This window comes from Brienomyrus brachyistius, chromosome 21 (assembly GCF_023856365.1).
Source record: "Brienomyrus brachyistius isolate T26 chromosome 21, BBRACH_0.4, whole genome shotgun sequence".
In the NCBI taxonomy this organism is placed as follows: Eukaryota; Metazoa; Chordata; class Actinopteri; order Osteoglossiformes; family Mormyridae; genus Brienomyrus; species Brienomyrus brachyistius.
Window position 1 is genome coordinate 4,745,467 of NC_064553.1, and position 20,989 is coordinate 4,766,455.

At 48.1% G+C, this 20,989-nt stretch overlaps 1 protein-coding gene across 1 annotated transcript in view; it reads right to left on the reverse strand.

Moving 5' to 3' along the window:
* ppp2r3a (protein phosphatase 2, regulatory subunit B'', alpha) overlaps positions 1–20,989 on the reverse strand; it is a 58,471-nt gene that overhangs the window by 14,069 nt on the left and 23,413 nt on the right. Inside the window, 2 exon segments of the mRNA XM_048989276.1 lie at positions 7,931–9,119; positions 9,121–10,470. Of these exon segments, the coding sequence (XP_048845233.1) occupies positions 7,931–9,119; positions 9,121–9,872 (1,941 nt within the window). The 5' untranslated portion in view covers positions 9,873–10,470.

Here is a 20,989-nt window from a genome sequence, read left to right on the forward strand (position 1 = left end):
AACACCACGAGACATGAAAGAACATCCTTTTTCTGACCCTAACCCCCCCACCACTAACAGGCAAAAATGAGTGAGAGGATGAAAGCTTCTGAGCAGTGAGCTGGAGGGTGGGGCCGAACCCCCCGGAAAAAGTCTTGAAGTACGCCGACGGATGCTGCGATCGACGTGCGGCTCTTCTGCGGCTGCATTGGGGAATTCTGAAGCGGAACGATTGTTGCACAAAGGTATTTGGGAGCGAGACGTTTGGCTAGGGGAGCTGACAGCGAGTGGGCGGATCCGCCGTGCCGTTCCAAAGCAGGTGGACCTGCACCTGGGTGGAATTCAGTATGCGCTGGCAGCCAGATGGGGCGGGCGACGCGGGCGTCCACCATGCAGCTGACAGGGTGGCGACTTTGGTTCCCTGGGCGAGGGTGACAGCATTGGCTGCACGTGGGGACCCCATTCAGAGGGACACCGGCAGAGCTGGAGGGGGTGCCCATTCTGTAAGAGCGGGATTAATGAAAAGCTTAATTAAGTTTCCAAAATTCACTCGGCCCATTTTTTTGCTGTTTCATGAGACCACCAATGACCTAAAGTAAGACTTCCTCCTCATATGTTAAAGTGCCGGGAACCAAAACTCACTTTCATTATATTTCCAGAAGTAAGTCCACATAAATGTCTCTAGAAAATGCATCCCTTGGAAGGAGCGAATTTTGGAAACTTGCTCTTCAAATGACCTAAAATGATTTACAGTCGAAATTTCCGTTTTAAGATTGACAGGCAAAAACTGCCCGATTAGTTGACTCCGCTAGACTTGTGCGCTGATTTATCCACAGCTGGAGAGACTTAGCAGACCCTTGTGGCACGAACCAAAACGTAAGCAACATCTCCGCATAAATGAGGGTCACACGGTTTCATTGACCAAACAGAACTTTGGCTGCGTTTTTAAAACTACCTGCACCCATTGGGTTGGCTGGTATCATGGACACCAACTGGAAGCGTGACGCTTACAGAGAAAAACCCCGGCAACTTAAGGGAACATGCCGGAAGGGCGGCCCTCCTGCCCTGGCCCCCCCCCCTCTGTGACCAGCCCAAGTGTGCTTACATCTGTGTTGCAAAATGATACATGCAAATAAAGCTTCCATTTTGCAGTTTATTTCTGCTGCAGGCACCAGGCAGACTTCAGACACACACGCACGCCACCCTTTCAGTCTGCTTTTCCAAAAATAGTTACACAGAATGCTGTCGCCACGGCGACAACCCTTCACCTGGTCGGGGAGAGGCACTTTGGAAGTAGGGACTATGAATCCCCGTTCATGTCCACAGGGACTGTGGGGGACGCCAGTGGTGACACCCTATTTTAAATCAGTCCCAAAAAAAAAGGCTCGCAGAATAACTGCCACGGGGGGGGGGTGACTAAATCACTGCCACCAACAGAGGGCTTCCACACACTGCAGTGCGAGCATGTGGTTTGGATGGTGGCTTACTTTGGGGTTCTGGAGTCTCATTAGAGAAATGTCTGTTAAAAGAAAGTATTCAGCTAATAAAAAGAATGTCAACACCGAGAATATGGACATCCCAGTCGGTGCGTTCTTATCCAGTAATTAAAAGGACAAAAAAAAATACTACAGGCAATTCCACCCTCTGCCACTAGGTGGAGGAATTGTTCCGTGAGTTTTAACTTCTTCGTTTAGAATTACGGTTCCAGCGTTTTTCAACTGACGCCTTCTTCTTGACTGTTTCACTAATCTATAGCTAGCGCCGTAAATTCTTTGCACGAGGCTTTGTGCTGCTTTCATGAATCATTCTGAGGCTCCGTCTCTGTCCCATGCTTCCCGCATGAGCTGTCAGAACTTGCATTCGTCCCATTCATACAAATCCGAAGGAGATCAAAGGCCTCCACTGAAAATAAACACCTGGCAGCCGTTTAAAACCCCATATTTTTTTGCTGCATGACAGTCACCGTTCTCAACGACTCGCACAGTGCAAAGCAGGACTCGACCCTGACAGACACGCCCGTCTGCATCAGTGCCCACAATGGACAAGGCAGTCCGACCAGCTCAGACACACTCAGATTCAGGGTGGGGCATCCACAAGAGAGCAGAAAAAAAGGGGCCAAACAAGCTACTGCAACAACTACCCACGGGCCTGCGCAGCGGGTCATCTGCAGATAAGGACGGCCATTTTGCAGCAAACCAAATCTGCGTCGAACCGGGACAGTGGATGGGGACAATGCTCCGTTCTTAGACAAACCCTGCGTGAATGTGAAGGAGCCAGCAGTCCGCTTCACAACGCGCTTACACAAAACAGACACTTGGTGGCACTGTTTGTATTTTCCATGTAATGATTTTCTCACAACCCCACTTCACAGCGAGCAACCTTTCGCCCGTTACCGGACTTTCTATATTGGCCGGAAGCAAAAATGGATAGCCGCAATGCGATAGATAAAATGCCTACAAAAGACTGCAAGCCTTCTCCACAAAAGCTAAGGGCGGGGCAAAGGCGTGAATATGCTGACCTCCCCCCCCCCCCCCCCCCCCCCATCTTATTAATGCCTGGAAGGGAGGTCCTTCATCAGTCTCCCCTTAGCATTCCAGATTATGACCTCTGCTTCTGATAGGCCTCAGCTACACGTCCTGCAAATTATGTTAAAAAAAAAAAAAAAAAACTCACTCACTCAGGCCTCCTGAAGGAGAGAGAGCTCAAAACTCACACGCCTTTAATGGCTTGCAGACCACCTCATTCACGTGGGGCAGAACCCTCTTCTGCGAGAATGGTATGGACCCTAGAATGCGTTCAGATCTACCTCTGATCCTTCAGCATACTTGCCGAAACTCTTCTAAACTTATTTCAGTGCACCCAATTCTGGTCAACCCATTAGGCGACGGGGACGACCTCCTCGCACGTCATCTTCAGAGACCGATACGTCTGATTCTCTCTGCTCAACAGTGGGCCAGTCTTCCATTTTGACGAGTCAAGATTCAAGTCAACTCCTGAAATACGCCATATGTTACTTAAGCATTAAATACCCGAATGATCGCTGCTGGCTGAACGGACTCTCCTCTTTTTCATACCATCTGATGTCTTTTTGTTATAAATAACTGGAAAAATGCTTGCCAAATCCTCCCAGATTTCAGCAAGGGGGGAATAAGGAAGTTCTGCCAGGTTGGTCCGGGTGATCGTACATGGTGGTGTTTCTGCCAGCTGTTGTGCGTTGCCGGTGGCTGCGAGTTGCTTTACGCCGACAATTGGCCATTATTTCAGTACTGGAGACCTTTCACAAATAGCAGCAAGGCTCCCTGTCGTAATGGGGATGGCGTTAGGGAGGGTGGGGGGGGGGGGGCTCCCTTTCATTTTTTGGCTCGAGTTTTCCATGTTACTTCATTTCCTCCCAGAGCGGAGGATGTTGGTGGCAATGTCGTCATCGCGACTCGACCCCAAATAAACCACCCCGCAGGTTCGCAGAGATACAGCCCCCCTCCCCCACACCTCCTCACCTCCCCCTCTACACTTGCCCAGCTCCACGTGATGATATCTGCTCTCCTTTCCCAAGAAGAACACCTCATCGGTTTTGTGACACCTCAGCAACATCCTCCAACTGACCACACTCTCTCCCAAAGCGAGCAGTTTGTTTGTTTGCTTAGTAGCCAAGGAGAAGCAATTGTCCTCCCCCCACATCATTTATTTTTTATTTAAGTTCCGTTTTCCACCTTCCCATGACATCATCATCCCTAAAAATCCCTCAGGACCTGAGAAGATCCCCCCCCTCCCCCCAAAGCCTCGTACTGGCTCAAGAGCTGAGTAGCAGCCAACCAAAGTCAAACAACATGTTAGGAGCGCAAGCAAATGATTAATGACACCAGCACTGTCTCACTGTATAGGAATGGAAGCAATGCAGCAACACTGAAAACAAAGGGAAGTCCTCTGTGGGACGGTATTCCTCTCCTTTACATACTAGAACTCGTGGCCATAGGTAGAAATCAGCAGGAGAACATTTTAAACTGAATTTGAGGAAGCGCTTCTTTACACAGCGTGTAGTTAGAGTGTGGAATAGTCTTCCTGCTGGTGTAGCGCAAGCTGAAACAACTCTGAGCTATTAGTTGGGCCGAATGGCCTCCTCTCCTTTGGAAATTTCTTATGTTCTTATGTCGTAGTACTTATTTATGGGGTTCTCATTAAACAACAAAATGACGAATCCCAATTTTATGATTTCAATGACCTCGCTGAGTGTTCAGCAGCCTCATTTTATGTTCGAGAGAACATATGTTGAATTAGTCTCAAGTACTATTACAGACTGCTAGGTTATTCTTCCACACATCAGCTTTTTTCTCCCTTTGTACCTAAATTGCTATATTCCCAAGTTTCCTGCCGGTTGTGTGGTCCACCTGGTTCTTATACGGCCAGACACTCAGTCGAGAAAGGACACGTCAAACGGCGAGTGATCAACAGCTGTTCCGCAGGTACTCCGTGCGGGGCTTCAAAGGCCTTGGTGGCCTTGGCTGAGTGGCCCAGGGCCCAAGCTCTGCACAAGGCTATGGGTCTTGTGTACAGACCCATAATTCATACCCCGGTGGATTTCAACACTCTCTTATACAGCAAGGCCAGGATGTTTGTTGTATTGGCCAAGCTCTCCGACAGTGTCTTCCGGAAGGAACTGGGCCCTAGGCCTCTAGAGAGAGGACCCTTCTGTTGTCTCACGTTACAGAGTCAAAGAGATCAAAACAAATGGCCTTTTACTTGTTTTTTTTTTTGTTACCACCTGCTGTTTTGTCTAAAAATAAAGACTGTTTTCCGGTCCACCAAAGACAGATATTCCTTGGTCCAAAACCAACATTCCCTTAGCTACTTGACAGATGTTCGTCATCCTTGAGAGCTTGTGCATATAGTCCAAGGTCATTTCCTTTCACCTGGACAGTAAGGTGCAGCGGTACTGATTAAACTGTCCAGCTGGGCAGAAGCCGGCAAGCCCTTGTTTACAACCAAGACTGACAGGTTTAATTAGGGCAACGCCCCTGGCTGAGGAGTGCTATTTGCATAGCTAGAGGGTGCCAGGGCAGATCGGGTGATGGGGATCTATTTCCGTTCGCGGTGGTGGCCCCCCGAGACACGGTCAGCTCCGCTTTCCCATAGGCGACAGTCCGTCTCCAGAGGGATGCCGTAGTAGCAGGAGTAAATACATTTAGGGTCGTTTACCAGCACCTTTGTCTTGGGCGGAGCGAAACGATTCTGCTAACGCTTGCAACTCTGACCTTCTTCATGGTGCAATGCCAACATCACCCCCCCCCCCGACACACACACACACACACACACACACACACACACACACACACACACACACACACCGGCTGTGAATTTGCGGCCTAACGAGAAAGACTCACAGATACTGCCATGACCTAAAAGTGACTACACCACACACACACACACACAGTGTTCATTCTGATCGACCACACACAACCAAGACCCCACGGCTCAGAGGATTCCCTGGGCCACACATGGTTGAAAGGGTGCTGCCAGATGGTGGCTGGGGGGTAAGTGGTGCATGATGTTTTCCCAACAAACAGAGAGAAACGGCAAAGCCGACAGGCAGGTGGGATCAGGTGAAATGTGCCTGGGTGTCTTTATCCTCAGGGGGCAAGAGGTTGGTGTGATCTAAAGTGGTACAACTCAACAACAATGAACACGGAGGGGGAAAACTGTTCTTTCTAACTTTCTAATTTCAGTAACTTTTTCATTAGTGAAAAGATGGTAGAGATAAGTCAATAAGCTCACTCTGGTCCAAGACTGAAAGGGTACTGACATGGACCCCAACGCCGCATAGAATGTGCAACACCAGGCAAGCCTTGGGGGGGGGGGGGGGGGGGGGGGGGGGGGGGGGGCACGTCCTACATGCGAAGGTCCCAGAGGCCGCTTACCTCCACAGCCATATCAAAGCGTCAAACGCCTCTCTGGGACCCAGCAGATGGGGGCCATTTCTACCAACGGTTTAGCTTTCAGAATCTCACTTGGCTTTTGCAGCTAGAAGTTCTTCAGATTATATAAGATTTGGCCCTCGTTTTGAGCTCATTCCAAAACAGAGAAATTTGCTCGTGTACAAATCAAACACATTCACTGCTAAAACTCATCAACTGTAAAGATTGCTACCCCCCCCCCCCCCAAACCATACTCTTTTTCTAAACCTGGGCCCCCCACATGAATGTGAAAGATCCCTTTTCTGTTCTAACTGCAGAAGCAACCTGTCATATCAGTTAAGTTTTCACCTGGTCCTGACTCCTGTGATCGATGTTCAGAAAAATGGGTGGATGTCGACAGCCCAGCACCGCCTGAAATATAATCCTGCTGTGGCTGCCAGGGGGCATTTTGTAATCCGCTAACTTGCTCTGTGTCAAATATTAAGGCCTGCCGGCACAGAGACAGACTCGCTCTGCAACGGCCAAACGCATCACAAGGCGCTTTTACACTGCAGGAACTTTTTTAAGGAACCAAAAAGGTGTTGAAAGACAAACTACTAGAAAGTAGGAGTGTGACGGTACACATATTCGTACTGAAATTTTCGATAGCTGTCTTTCGGTTCGGTACGCATACGTACCGAACAAATGCAGCAAAGGCGGAACCTGTGTTTGTGCGTTTCCCCCGTGCAAGATCCGGAAAGGGCCGGATGAAGCCGCGCCGCTCTGCATGCACGCGAACCGTCCTAATGTGAAGCTGGAGGTTGTTACTGTGAACACAAGTACGGCACAGGTATTTTTTAAATGCTCACCATAATGGATATTTATTTCGTTAAGTTTTGCATTTTTGAGACAATATTTCTGCTCATTTTCTAAACGTGCACTTTAATGGACATTTACTGAGTTTTTATTTACTTGAGAGAATATATAGAGTTAAGTTTAGTTTATTAGTAGATAGCAGCAGTAGCGACAGAGACGTCTTTTTACTTTGTTCAATAAACCACTGTTTAATAAAGATTGGAAGAAGCAACTTACATCTTGTTTCTTTTACGTCCCGCTGTACCCGAAAACGTACCGAACTGTGACTTTTCCGTACCACTACACCCCAACTAGGGTGGGGCGTATAACGGTAACTTGCTGACTGGTTGACTACAGGCACCAGTTGTATCTTGGAAGTTACATGGAATACATATTTTCGCTTGCATAGCAAAAAAAAACAGTGCTTATTAGTGATTATTTTTCTTTTATTTTATGTAAAGTGAAAAGATTGATCTACTGCCCAGATTTAATAACAATTCTAAATATATCACGGGTTGCAGAATTAAATTAAATTCGGCGTCCCATTTTGATCGATCGACCCAGTAACTAACAAAATGATTTGTGCATCCTTCGTGGTTTTGCGGTGACATTGTAGTTTTATATGAAATTAAATGCAAGCTTGACTTACAAACTTTTTGCGTCTCCCACACTAATTTAGCATCAGGGTCCCAGTTCCTGTTGTGTGTCAAGCAAGCAACACACTGAATGAGACCAGCTACAGAAGGTCCCTTTCCGAGACAGCTGAGGTACTTGTAAGCAGGAACTGGATCCAGCTGGACAGCTAGAAGTTCTGGAACCATGATACAGAACTTCGGTGTGAAAGCGCCTATATATCTGATACAGAAAAACCATCCCAAACAATGAACTGGAGTGAAACAATGACCTGTCATGGATTTCCTAGGTACCAAACCCATACCACAAAATTAGTCACTTCCTAAGCTCTTGTAGAAACAAGTTCTTCTGATTTTTCATTTATTGACAACACATTGTCATCTAACCATTGCCTTTAATTGGACATCAGACATAATTGTTTCTCTTTCCGGCAAACACAGAAGTGGCTAGCAGGCCCAATATTTGTTCGGGCAAATGTGGAACGACCAGTTTAATTAAGCCATTTAAAAATGATGAAGTGATAATGAAAAGCTGGTGCATTTAACATGTGAAAATCAAAGGGCCCCCTTACTCACCCTGATGACCTCAGGTGTCTGCTGAATCAGCAGGGCAGAGCCCGTGTCTCTTGAGGAGACGGAAGCATGACCAGCAGGTGGCACTGTGACTGTCTTGCCAGCGGAACCCAGCGTGTCCTGAAGGAGCCGCATCACCTCGCACTCCTTCGACTGCGTCCCTGTGCCTGTCCCGCTCTCCACCAGCTCCTGGGCAAAGCTTTCGATGCTCTCCAGGATCCTGAGCAGGAGTACCCCATCATCCTCATCGTCAGGCCCAGCAGAATCATTCTCAGACAGGGACGGAGACGAGGACGAGAACGCGGTGTCTATGGACGTGGGTTTTTTACTTTCTGGGCCAAAGGCCGAGGACTGGGGGAAGCCTACTGGCTGGCCACCGTTCCTGTGGTCCGATGCTGTTAGCTTGCCGCAAGGCTGTGAATCGATAGTTTGGGAGAGGCACTCCAGATCCATCAACAGCTTGTCAATATCATCGTCCCTTCCACTGGTCTGTGCTCTGAAAGATCTATTCTCAGGACTCATGCTTTTGAGGGGCACACAACTCTTGTTGGTGTCATGCGAAGGAAGGGGCTCCAAGTTGGGTTTAAAAATTGTCCTATTCCTGCCAATCTCTGAGCCCATTCCTGGTTCCGGAAGCATCCCTTGCTTCCTGGAAGTTCCCTGGCCAAAATTCTTTCCCTCCCTATCCAGCACCTTTCCGACATCAGCATCTTCTTCTATGTACAAAGTCTCCATGGAGCCCTTGCTGACGCTGTCAGAACTGCTCGACAGCAAGGATTTTGTGCAGGGGAAGCCATCATTGCGGGTTGTGGTGACAGTGCGGACAGGGGCTAAGGCAGACGTGCCAGCCCCCGTACCTTGTAGGCTCTGGGCAGGTTTTGAATTACCCACTGAGCCCTTCATAGGCTCCTGAGACTCTTGGAGCTGAGAGAGGGAGGGAGATAGAGGCTGGGTAGTTGGTGGGGACTGGACAACATCCTCGTACCGGGGCGGCTGATCATTTCCAAAGAGTGGGGAGAAGGGGCCCTGGTGTGGGTTCTGCAGGCCACTGACAAGTTCGGCAAAGTCGCTGTGCTCCAGGCGCCCTGCCTGTGCCTGTTCCAGCTCCAACGGGAGCCTCCGCAAGTAGCTGGAGAGCCGAGTCATCAAGCTGCGGTAGACGACGTCGGGGGTGCCGGAGTCATCGCCATCACCCACCCTTCGCCTTCTTCTGAATGCACTGCTTAATGATGTCCGTGCACTTCTTCAGGTCCTCGGAGCACTTGAGCAGGATGTCAAGGCAGGCCTTGATGTCCTCGCCAGATGCATTGCTGTCCGCCCTGGTCTTCTCTAAAATCTTGGCAATAAGGGATTCCTCTGTCAGGCTGTTGAGGTACATCGTTGCGACGTTGTTCAGGTTGTGCTCCAGTGAGGTGCTACGGCTCAACTTATGCTCCTCCAGGACGGACTTCTGCATCAAGCCAAACGGTGGGCAGTTCTCGTCGTTGCCAAAATGCCCATATATAATATCCAAGTCCGTCGACCTTCTGCTAAACGAGTCAGGACGGACCTTCCTGCCTTTCCTGAAGGTGACGTGGCTCGTGGAATACTTGATTTTCTCAAAAGAGAACTCTTTGATCTTGCCACTAGCCAAGTTGATGGCCTCCCCGGTGATGTCCTTCAGGCTGGCAGTGCTTTGGATGGAAGATGCTTTTTTGAACCTGCTGCTGGCTGGGTAAGCCTGGTGATAGTCCTCGGCGGAAACTCGGGTGCAGGGAGCTGGTGCCACTGGGGCCTCCTGGAGCTCGGCACAGGTGCTTTGGTGGGTGGCAGTGCAGTCCAGCCCATGCCTGAGCAGTTGACAAGGCCCGGTGCAGTAGTGCACTGCCTGCTGGCCACGCCGGTCCACCACCACGCTGTTGTAGCAGTTGATGCTACTGACCACAATGCGATATGCTGCAGCCATTGTTTAACTCTTTGTCGGGTCGCTTCTGAACCCACACTCGGGAGAAATTACCAATCCTTTTCAAAAAACCATGTTTCTAATTTAAAACGAAAACAATTGTACAGTTTCAGTCAGTAGTCAGATAAAACATTTTTTTTTACGTAAAAGGAAACACTAAAATAGTCACACAAATAGTTTGACGTCCTTGCGGGCCCCGCAGTAATGGACGGTTGCGTCAGTCGCAGCTGCTTCCTCACTAGGCAGCATCCACGCTAATCATTAACCGGCACCCCACAGTCAAAGAGTAATTGCCCTGTTCCGCCATGGTGGAGAGGCTACCCGCTCGCTGAAAACCGGCCCAGCGGCCTAATCACAGGCCTATCAGTCGGGCTCCGCTGCATCCTCACCCCCCGCCACCATCCACAGTTGAGGCCTGCAGAAAGGGGGGTGTAGGTCCGTCCCTCCCTGGCCGGCTGCTTGACAGCTGCCTTGATGCGTTTCACAGATGTTCTGGCCTCCCCTCCTCGCTCACTCCGTCTTCCCTCTCTCTCTCTCTCTCTCTCTCCGTCTCAGGCCTGGCGGGGTGAGATTTCCTGAGGACCCTGTTCCAAGGCGCCACCTGCGAGGCAGCAGAGGAAAAAAAAATGAAACGATGCTTTTTTTGTTGTACAACTACAGTTACATTGCAACACTTTTTTTTATTTAGCAAATCCTATTGTTTCTCCTGTTTAAGTCATACATAAACACACACGTGTGCACAACTGAGAGCAAAGCTCGGGGTCCGGGTGCAGGGGTAGCCATTTATCCAGCACCCCTGAGGTATTCTGGGGGCACAAAAGCCTAATCCACTGAACTACCTCCACCCCCCCCCCCCAAACAATATGGAGTGCAGATAATTTTAAGTGGACAGCTACAATAAATGTGAATGACATTGCACTGTTCTTACACCGCTCCGATACATCTCAGGCCCTGGAGTTAAAAATCTTTCAAGGTTAAATCACTCAAACCCACACTTAACTTCTTGTCCGTGCCCTCAAATGATCCCTAACCACACAAAAGACGTACTTCTTAAGATAAGACATTTTTTATAACCTTACAATTAGTCAGTGATTGGTTTGAAAAGACATACACTACCTCATTCAGCAGGCTTTTCTGAATGCTTAACTCTGCCTCTTCAATAGAGGAGAACACAAGGACAACGTACAAGTTACAAATGACGTCCGTACCTGAGAGGGGGGCAATATTGACATTTACCATCAGAGATAAAGATGCATTCTCGAAAAATGCATCTAATAATGTTGACATTAAGCTTATTTTAATGTTTCCGTTTCATAAATTTCTAATTTATTTTGGCTTCAAATACTGGTTATTTTGGCGATAAATTATTATGGGGTTTTAGGTTTTTGCCGACCAGTTTCTATTTACCAGTAAAACAATTTAGTTTTTGTGCTAATATTTCTTTTTGCATAAAAACTGCAAAATAAATTTTATAATTTTTACAATTCAATAATTTTATTTTAGCTGTCATTAATAATAATAATTTAACAAATGCATTAGGGCTACTAGTAGAAGGACATGATATTTAAGTCAAATATTTAAGTCATTCAACTAAAAATAATCATGCATTTATTAATCATTTCAGTAATCCTCCCTGTCCCAGATATTTGGCAAATCTTATATCTGCTGGGAGGGAAAACTGAGGGGTCAATCCGACGGCCACAGGGATTTAATGCTGCTGGGCTGTCGGTGTGTGAAACGCCACCTCTGTAAACACGACAGGCAGAAAAATGCCTCTATCACCCAAGGACTGGCTGCTAGCGTCCTTCATCGCCGCTTAGATGATGGAGAGCCGAGGAGGAAACTTCGCAGGAGCCGACAGCCGGACCGACCCCCCATTAAGGAGCAGAGCAGGCCCCGTGTCTACATGTGAGGGGGCAACTTCTGCACAGCTTCTCTGTACCCTGTCCAGGTTTCGGGACGACCAAAGATTTATCGTCACATTTCAACAGACAGAATAGCTACTGAGTATCACAGAGTGGGCCAATCCCACTCTGTCACTCTCTCCCTCTTTCTCTCCTGGCCAAATCCTCTCTGTCACTCTCTCCCTCTTTCTCTCCTGGCCAAATCCTCTCTGTCACTCTCTCCCTCTTTCTCTCCTGGCCAAATCCTCTCTGTCACTCTCTCCCTCTTTCTCTCCTGGCCAATCCCACTCTGTCACTCTCTCCCTCTTTCTCTCCTGGAAAAATCCTCTCTATCTCCCTCTTTTTCTCCTGGCCAAACCCTCTCTGTGACTCTCTCTCTCTCTCATTCCCTCCATCTCCTTGCCAAATTCTATGTCCCACTCTGTCTCTTTTTCTTCTGCCCCAGCGCCGTCCCCCTCTGTCTATTCCTGTCTTTTTCACCTGGCTAGACCCACTGACCGCACTTGTGATTTCACACAGCGTTGCTCATTCCCTCTCTCGCGTAACGGCGTTCCCTGTGTACTGCTAGACTCACAGGTCAGTCACCACAGGCTGAGCTCATGCCGGTGGCCAGGAGCTGAAAGGGGCTCATTTACTAACATTTTTCCCCACTAGCATGACATCTGAGGGAGAACGAAACCAGATTGTTTTTAACTCATCATGCAGTTCTATGATGCTGTGAAGTAGCCCAACCTGTGGTTAACAGCATTGACTCTTCGGCAGGGAGGTAAAAGCAAAAGAAAAACTAATCTAGCTCTAAGATCTAAGATCAACAGATCAGCTAATATAGAGCTAACATACTATCTAAATGTGTCAGATAAAACAACCAATAAAGAACCACAACGCAAGAAAATTTGCAGACGGAAGGGATCTTTTGGGTAAAGTGGTCTTTGAATGCTTATATAGGGGATTTAGTCTTTTAGGGAGGCAGTTAAGCTGCCACCCTCAGCATGGGAGTCGGCGGTTTGAGTCCTACATGGACGGACACACGTGACGAAGTTGCCACGATGTTTTAAAATCACAAGGAAAAAAATGTCATAAGAGTTCAAGGATCCACAAGTCCGTGACAAGCTCAGAGCCGCCACAGCTGAGCTAAACGGGCAGCGGCCACTCGGAAGAGTCTCCAAAAACGTTTTCACATCCGTTTTCTCAGGAAGAAACTGCTGATGAAGCTGGACTTTGCAGAAATGGACACAAGTGCACCCTGAATGCTCTCTGGGCTTGTATGAGTGTCCCTACGTCCAGAGCCCTCCCTGTCTGACCCCCCAGCTCAGAAAAGTCCACCCCCCCCCCCCACCGCCCCCAATGCTTAACTCTGCCTCTTCAATAGAAGAGGACACATTCTATAGGGTAGACAGTGTCGCTCCTGATTTTCTCTCACTACAGAGATTTTTTTTTTTAAACGGGAAATTACATTTCCTGAACGTCTCGTTTTTTGCAGAAATTCGTCAAGAGCCAAAGTTGGAAATAGGGGCAGGATTTTATTTCCATACAGTGCAGTATTTCACAAAAAAAGCAAAAAAAAAAAAAAAAAAAAAAAACAGAATTGTGGATGATTCCAGAAACTGGTAACACTTAAATTAAAATGGTTTGGTATTATTATTATTATTATTATTGACATAATAATAATAATGAAGTATGGAAAATTAGATTAATGTGGTGGTGTTCACTCCTACATCTAGTATGTTCCCTCGATCTACTAATGCTAACAGACACTGATACACCCAGAAGCATAAACGTTGCAGAAACACATCTTGTCGTGACAGAAGCCTGATCGCCTTCCACAAATCTCCCCCGCTAACTCGACCACCCCCCCCCCCCACCAAAGTCATGTCATTTCAATCTTGAAAAATGCAGGCTTTAATACCATGGGGAAGAATAAGTTAAGGAGACCGTCAGAACCCTTAACGACCCTCTGATGTATTATTCCGTATTAGTGTCTCCACCAAATGAGGAATAAATATTTATGTAAATCCATGGACCGACATGTCAGTGTTTCCATCCACGGCGCCGAATTCTGCCCCAGAGGATGAGGCTCCCCTAACCCTTACTGGGGCTTGTTACCAGCTTGAGGTCCTGGGCACAGGCAATGGGGTGGGAGGTCTTTCACACCAGCTGATCTAAAAGCACTTGCTGGGAGGGGGAGGGGCTACGATGACACACCTGCCAATCACATCACTCATCCTTCTTCCGCCAGATAAAGTGATTCCCAGCTGCTGGTGGGGGATGGGCGTTGGGGGAGCCACTTCTGGCCAGGAGCCTCCAAACAAAATAAACAGAGGAAGCCCGGGAGGGGGGGGGGGGGGGGGGGGTCACCAGGCCACATCGCCGCTCCTGATAGCGATTTTCCTGCTGCTTCTGACCCTCTGGGGCCCCCACACACGGGTGCTCAGGACACGTCCCGGTGCAGAGGTGTCACTTAAAATCACCCATATTCTCTCTGTCCAGAGACTGTGGGCAGGAGGCAGGGAACAACCCAGCCGCCATCGCTACCCATTTACGCCACAAGCACACCTATGGGCAATCTGGCAATGCCAATTCACCGTAACATGTATTTGGACATGAGCCGACAGCGCTAACCACTGCACCACCGTGCCCCCCCAGTCCCTCAGTCCATACAGTTGATTATACATACAAAACAATCCTCTATCTACCACTCACACAGTGCAGGGTCACGGTGTATTTGCACACACACAGAAGCGCAATTGAAGCCGTATGAATGGATGGATAGACACGCTGCCGGACTCATTGTCTGTCTCCAGGAAGTGGCTCCTTCCTTCCTTGCTATTTCGGTTCAGCTCCTTTGAAAGAGCAAGTGGATGGGAAGAGACAGTCGACGTCGAGACGGACAAACGTGCATTTCTGAGATCGGAAGCTGGCGGGAGTGTAGTAAAGCCTCGGCAAACAGTGTTAACAATGAGGGGGGGGGCGGGGCGCGCCTGGGCAGCCCCCTGACTTATGAGTGTTTGCGGTCTGCCACGGCGACCGGGCCCTTGGCTTTGTGGGGCCCTCGGCTCACATAACGCCTCTTAAACTCATCCCACAAGGTTGAGGTTTGCTTGAATAGCAGCAATGAGTTTATAAAAGAGGGATTGCAGGGTTGCTGGATACCCTGGGACTTGTTCTCAGTCTGTAGGATGCACCTTTAAAGTTACTTTTCCTCACTGCCGACTGAAAACGGGGGAAAAGTACTTTTGACTGGATGTACACACCCTGTAGTAAAATATAAAACTATGCATCAGAGGAATACTTAACCTGCAGGTCACGCACAGATCCTTGAGTCTGCAGTGCCCAGACCTGGAAAATCCCAAAGATGTCAGATGATATAAAATCGCCAGATATGATTTTGAGAAATGTAGAGCAAAGTGGATCTGGGTCACGTAAGTGAAGCCCAAGCCAACTGGGGAGGCGAGGAGGCGAAGTAGGAATGCCGGACGTCAGGGAGGTGCCACTGGATAACACCCGGAGGAGCCCAGTGGCACGGCTTGTGTCAGGAAGCACGAGTGCCCCCCCCCCCCAGGCAGGCCCGCCTTCCCATCTACTTGCCGTCCATGTCTGGCACGAGTTAATGTCTCCTCTGTACGCTACGTTTCGCTGGCAAGCTGTGCTCCTCAATCCAAAATAAGCGCTTAGAGATGAAAGGTCTTTGAGGCCCCAAAGACGAACTCATCCCGCCTGACTCTCCTCTCCGAACGAACTGCAAACTGCTTAATCACAGCGCAGAACATTAAACATTCATGAAAAGCGATGCGCTCTCTCCTCTCGATGATTAGCTCGGAGCCTAACGCAATATTTCCACGGCCTAATTCTGTAATCTTATTTTCAATTATTTCCTTTTTTCACAACCTCACTGAGGCCCTGAGACTCTGGATAAAACAATCTGCTGCCGAACACAATACCGCACCAGTAAACAGTTAATACCTTACTTTTCAGCTCCCTATCTTACAACAAAAGTAAGGTCCGTTCCTTCTTGTAGTTTTGGTCTTGACATTGGGGCTTCACATTGTAGGGCGAAGACATCGCCCACAGGCCCCGAGTGAAACACAGGAACAGCTCCAGACACAACAAAACAGATCACTGAATCACCCCCCCCTCACCACCACCCCACCCCTGTCCTTATGAGAAGGCAGTACCTATGAATGTTTTTACTGTGCACACTTATCGGCAGCCACTTTGCATCCTCCATCCACTGGCGGGCCGGTCTAAACATGAAAAGCACGGCCCAAATGAAAGACCTGCTACCCGTTTTTGCCGAGCCAGCATCAGAGGTCGCAGACTCTGTCCCTGGTGCCGGTCCAACACTACAACCTTCAAAGGCAGGGCCCGTGGGCCTCTACCAAAGCAGGACAGTCCAAGATCGCTCCGAGCTCCCTGCTGCGCCGGATGAAGGGTCTGATGCTCTTGACCAAAGTGGAGTTTGACGGATAAGGCAATGGATGCCAAGCAAAGAAAGATTTGCAAAGTCGCTCGTGAATGCTAACCACAGCCTATTCCTTGCATTGTACCTTATGAATGTTAAGCTGAACTGGGATTTAGAGCAGTAGCTTATACATAAAAAAAACAAAGACTAGACTATAGAGCAATAGCATATGAATGCTAAACAAAGTCTAACCCAAGAGCAGTAGCATATGAATTCTTACCAAAATCTAACCCAAGAGCAGTAGCATATGAATGCTAACCAAAGCCTAGACCTAGAGCAGTAGCTTATGAATGCTAACCAAAACTTTATGTTGCCTGGGCTCTACCTCACAGAATTTTATTGGGTATAATGGTGCTTGGAGCTGGCAGATTAAGATCAATAGCTTGCAGAGCATATCCGAACATCAAATGCTCAAGCTAACGCCCACTATACGGAGCCACAGGTGCCATTTTTGGCCTCCCTGCCGCAGACATGCTACTGACACTTCACCTCCGGCATCATGGCATTGCAGGGGGAATGGTGATATGCGGCCGTCCCTCATTCTTGTAACAGGGCACCCGGCAGGCCGTGCCGTAACTGTGGAGTGGCAGGTCTAAGTATAAGTTAATTTACAACTGGACAAGCTGACTGTAGACACTCCAGGGAAACCCTGACTTATAAAATCCTGTTTATTGTGCCGCTACAACACGTGGCGCTAATCTTAGCCTTAATTGCAATCTGCAAAGACATGCGAACACGTCCATCTACGTTCCCAGAAATCGCACGATAAGACCGAGGAAGGCTGCCAGTAGCGAGGGCACACTGGCGATGTGCGATCGGCGCGTCTGGGAACTTGGACGGACAGACCTCACTCCACATATCCGGATGAATCTGGCACCCAGCTGGCAGCAACCTGACTCCAGCTCTCCCCTCCTTCGGGGGGGGGGGGGGAGGCCCTTGCTAGCTTTGAGTCCCCCCCCCCCCACCCAACACCACCATCGGATGATGGACAGTAGCCTTGTGCTCCAGTGACCACCAGCACACCTAAGAATTTGTCCAGTAAATGCTGAGTCACCCGCTCGCTAATTATCTCCCCCCCCATCGTCACAACACCCCTTTCCGATCACCCCCCCCCCCCCGACAAGTCTGATTCATGCATCGGGCGCCATCCGAGAGCCCTGCTCCTCTGCCCACCTGTTCTGCCCCGTTCCGCTAGGCCCTCTTGATACACAAAGGGCCTTAGCATGCAAGACCATTCACCACCGCCTCAAAAATAAATCGGCGCCGTATTTTTAATGGAGTTTCGTTCTAACATAAAATTTAAGCGCTCGTCTTCATCTGGGACCCTAGCAATGAAACATAAGCTTCCAGGCTGTTCTGCAAAAAACTGCAGACTACAGAGCTTAAATGACCCACAGATGGGTGACCACAGCGATGAGAGAAAGGCAGAGCCTCGTCGATGGCGAGCTGGCCGGAAACGCCAGACCAAAGAACTCCTGTTCCTTCCCAGGGGCTGACCTCTGTCCTTTCCTTGTGGTTCACAACCATAAACTGCACCCACGTCACACAATTCAGAAACAGCCCTAGTTGTAGCAAGGCCCCACAAGGGGCAGGGCCAACACGCCTCACCCAATCACAAGCCTGGATGGGTAAGGATAGACGCATGCCAATCTATCACAGACTTTTTTCATTATTGTAAATAGGAACAAAGTCGATGTTTTTGACTTTTTGAACACTTACACCCAAATATCCACCTCAGTACCTCCTGGAAATTCAGACCCTTCGACAATCCAACCAATCGCTAATCGCAATCAGGTCATGGGGCATGTTGGGAACGAACACCAATTTTGTAAAAAATATCATCGTCATAACTGGTTGATTTCTTACAAGCCCGGGGAAGCCTTTCTTCTACACAAACTCCATTTAAAGCCAGACTTGCATGCCCTACAGCTCACCCAGGAACATTACAGCGATATCATTTCTAAAAGGGTGTCGATGCTGATATTTTAACCAGAAAGAACAGCAAATGTTCTTGGCGTCTTTCCGACCCTCATGAAATTCCATAGCCTTTTAAAATAGCACTAAACGTATATCTTGATTATGTGCGGCACATATGAAATGTAGCTGAACAGCACCAAGTGTGAGGGGAAAAGGACCATGCTCCTTACTCAGTGCATGCAAATCATACTTTACACTCACTAGTAAAATGACAGAATTCCAGCTTAAAAGGCCGCAGTCTCTAAATCAAAAAACACTATGGTATAAAAAAAAAAAAAAAAAAAAAAACGAACACATCACATTTCGTAACGAGGGTTTTCCACGAGACCTTTGGGACGGTTATCGTGATTACACCCTGTACTTTAACAAGTGCACAATTTTTCCTCAGGCGTTTCCCTGGAAGAATGAGAGAGTTCTAGAATTTCATGGGTGTTTGGCCAATACGGGGAAAATATGACCATTTCGGAGGGGGGGTTGCGCAAAGACCCAAGTCCCCAGCCTAATTTCTCCTGTAATGCAAGCTTTTAAAAATATTATATATATATAGCATAATTTAGCATTGATATGAAGTCACATTAAATCGAAAGGATTATGCGAAATCGCGGCAACAAAGCCTACAGACATCCTATTGGAGCCAATAAAACGACAGGCGTTCTTCATGTAACATTACGTTCTTCATGTAAAGTTCTTCAAGGAGGTGTTATTTGCATCCAACCTGTGCACAGATGTTTCCCATAACACCCGCTGCTTAGAACACGATGCATGGAACATACATCACAGACTTAAATGACCGGAAAGTCTCTACAAACTTGTGAATCCTGAGCTTGACGGCGCGGCCGATCGAGCCAACTGAGCCAACTGCGCCGTCTCAAGATGTCACAATGACATGAAATGAGAGGAAGAATGTGGTTGGATGGCTCCAGTTACACACCTGAGCTAAACGCTTGTATCTGCAGTCTTTTAGATCACAGGCATGTCAGCACCTAGGACTCCCCCCCCCCCCAGCAGAGGAGCTTGTCAAAATCTTGATGTAGCGGTAGCGTGTGAAGCCCCACAGTAGTCACACATGGCTTTCTCTCAGCTTTGATGTTCTCTCTCTTGTTAACCAGTCTATCTCCTTCCTTGACAGGCCCTGGTCTCAGTTACAGCCTTTCGTCGGTCTCTTCTCCTCATTCTCCTTCTGCTCATAGCTTCTCTTATCATGGCTATGATTGGTCGTCATCTCAGTGATGCAACCGAACCAACAAGCCGGCTCATTGGCCAATTTTGGGCAAACGGAACTGTGCTTTTATCACCTCACATTGGTTCATTTTGCGTAGGACTGTCATTGGCAATCTGCGCTGCAATTGGGTCGTGCATCGTCAACAGTCTGCACTGTGACTGGGTCGTGCATTGTCCACGGTCTGCGCTGTGATTGGGTCGTGCATTGTCCACGGTCTGCGCTGTGATTGGGTGATGTGCATGTCACTCAAAGATCACTTGCTGTATCACTTAGCCTGTAAAAATAACCTCTCTGTTCACGGTCCCATCCCACAACAGGCTCAGAAATAGACTTCTAAAAGGCTCCATCTCCACATGGGATGTGTAGGGACCAGCTAAAAAATCACTAAAGCACCAGCCTCAGAATTTATTGATTTTTAAATGGATCTCATAGAAGCCAAACAGCCGACTAAAAATGGCTCCGAGGTCTATTTCGAAAAGTCAGCCCACGAACTCCACAGAAGTCTTCAGCCCAGGGCCACCACTGACGCACAGCTAACAGGGTATGGATGTTCTTGCAGACACGTCACAGAGGAGATCTGCAAGGACAGGCTGTTGTTTCCATCAATCTCCCCACCATCATTTTAAATCTAGCGTTTCTCTTGTGGTCTACATCTGCCGTTCCCCTGTTGGCAGACTTCATACCAAACTTCTGGAGAAAAAAAAAAGACCAGACTTAAATATGTAGGGCTGCACTTAGAATGACCTAGTGGGGCTTCATGATGCCTCCACAATGAGAGATTTAAGCTGATCTGGTCTAGTGTTCACTGAAGGATTCGTGGGTCAGTCCGGCCGCATGCATGTCTGTGATAAGGACCCCTAAACCTCACATAAGATGCAGTTGAAAAAGGCAAAACCACAAGTGCTCTGTTAACCCTTCATGAGCTACATGGAAAAACAGTCTAATTTTCTTCGGTAGCATCGGTCCGACCAGAGAAAGTGTGAGTCACACATTTTCATAGGCAGAGTTCCCTGACCCCCACTTACAGCGACTGGACCTTATAAGGTCCTACGTTAAGAGAGAGACATTGTAAAAACACGTTGTACCCATGTCATCCCTATCCTTGGGCGGTAAAAATGTCTGCTGATTATCCATCCATCCAGCACCTGCTAATCCAGTACAGGATCACACCTCACTGATTTGTCAGCTTCCATGTGAGCCGCGTGCTTAAATTGCACTGAATTTGCTGTGAGATTACAGGTTGACTTCTAATTCAAACCTACGGACAAGAATAACAGTTACTGTGGTTTCTGCCAGGATAGCAGGCGTGTTTATCTCATTTACATCATGCTGCCTATATTTAGGTTTTACTCATGTCTAATTTAACAGCTGTGGTTATGTAATTTGCACTATTTCCATAAAATTTTGCAGAGCTGAACTGAAATTGATGCTTTATTTGCACAAGTGTATTGGAATGCTTTTTACATCAAGACCAGGGTCACAAGGACACAAGGCTGAATGCAACTATTCGCCCAAGAATTGGATTTGAACCAACAACCTTCTGACTCACATTTTACAT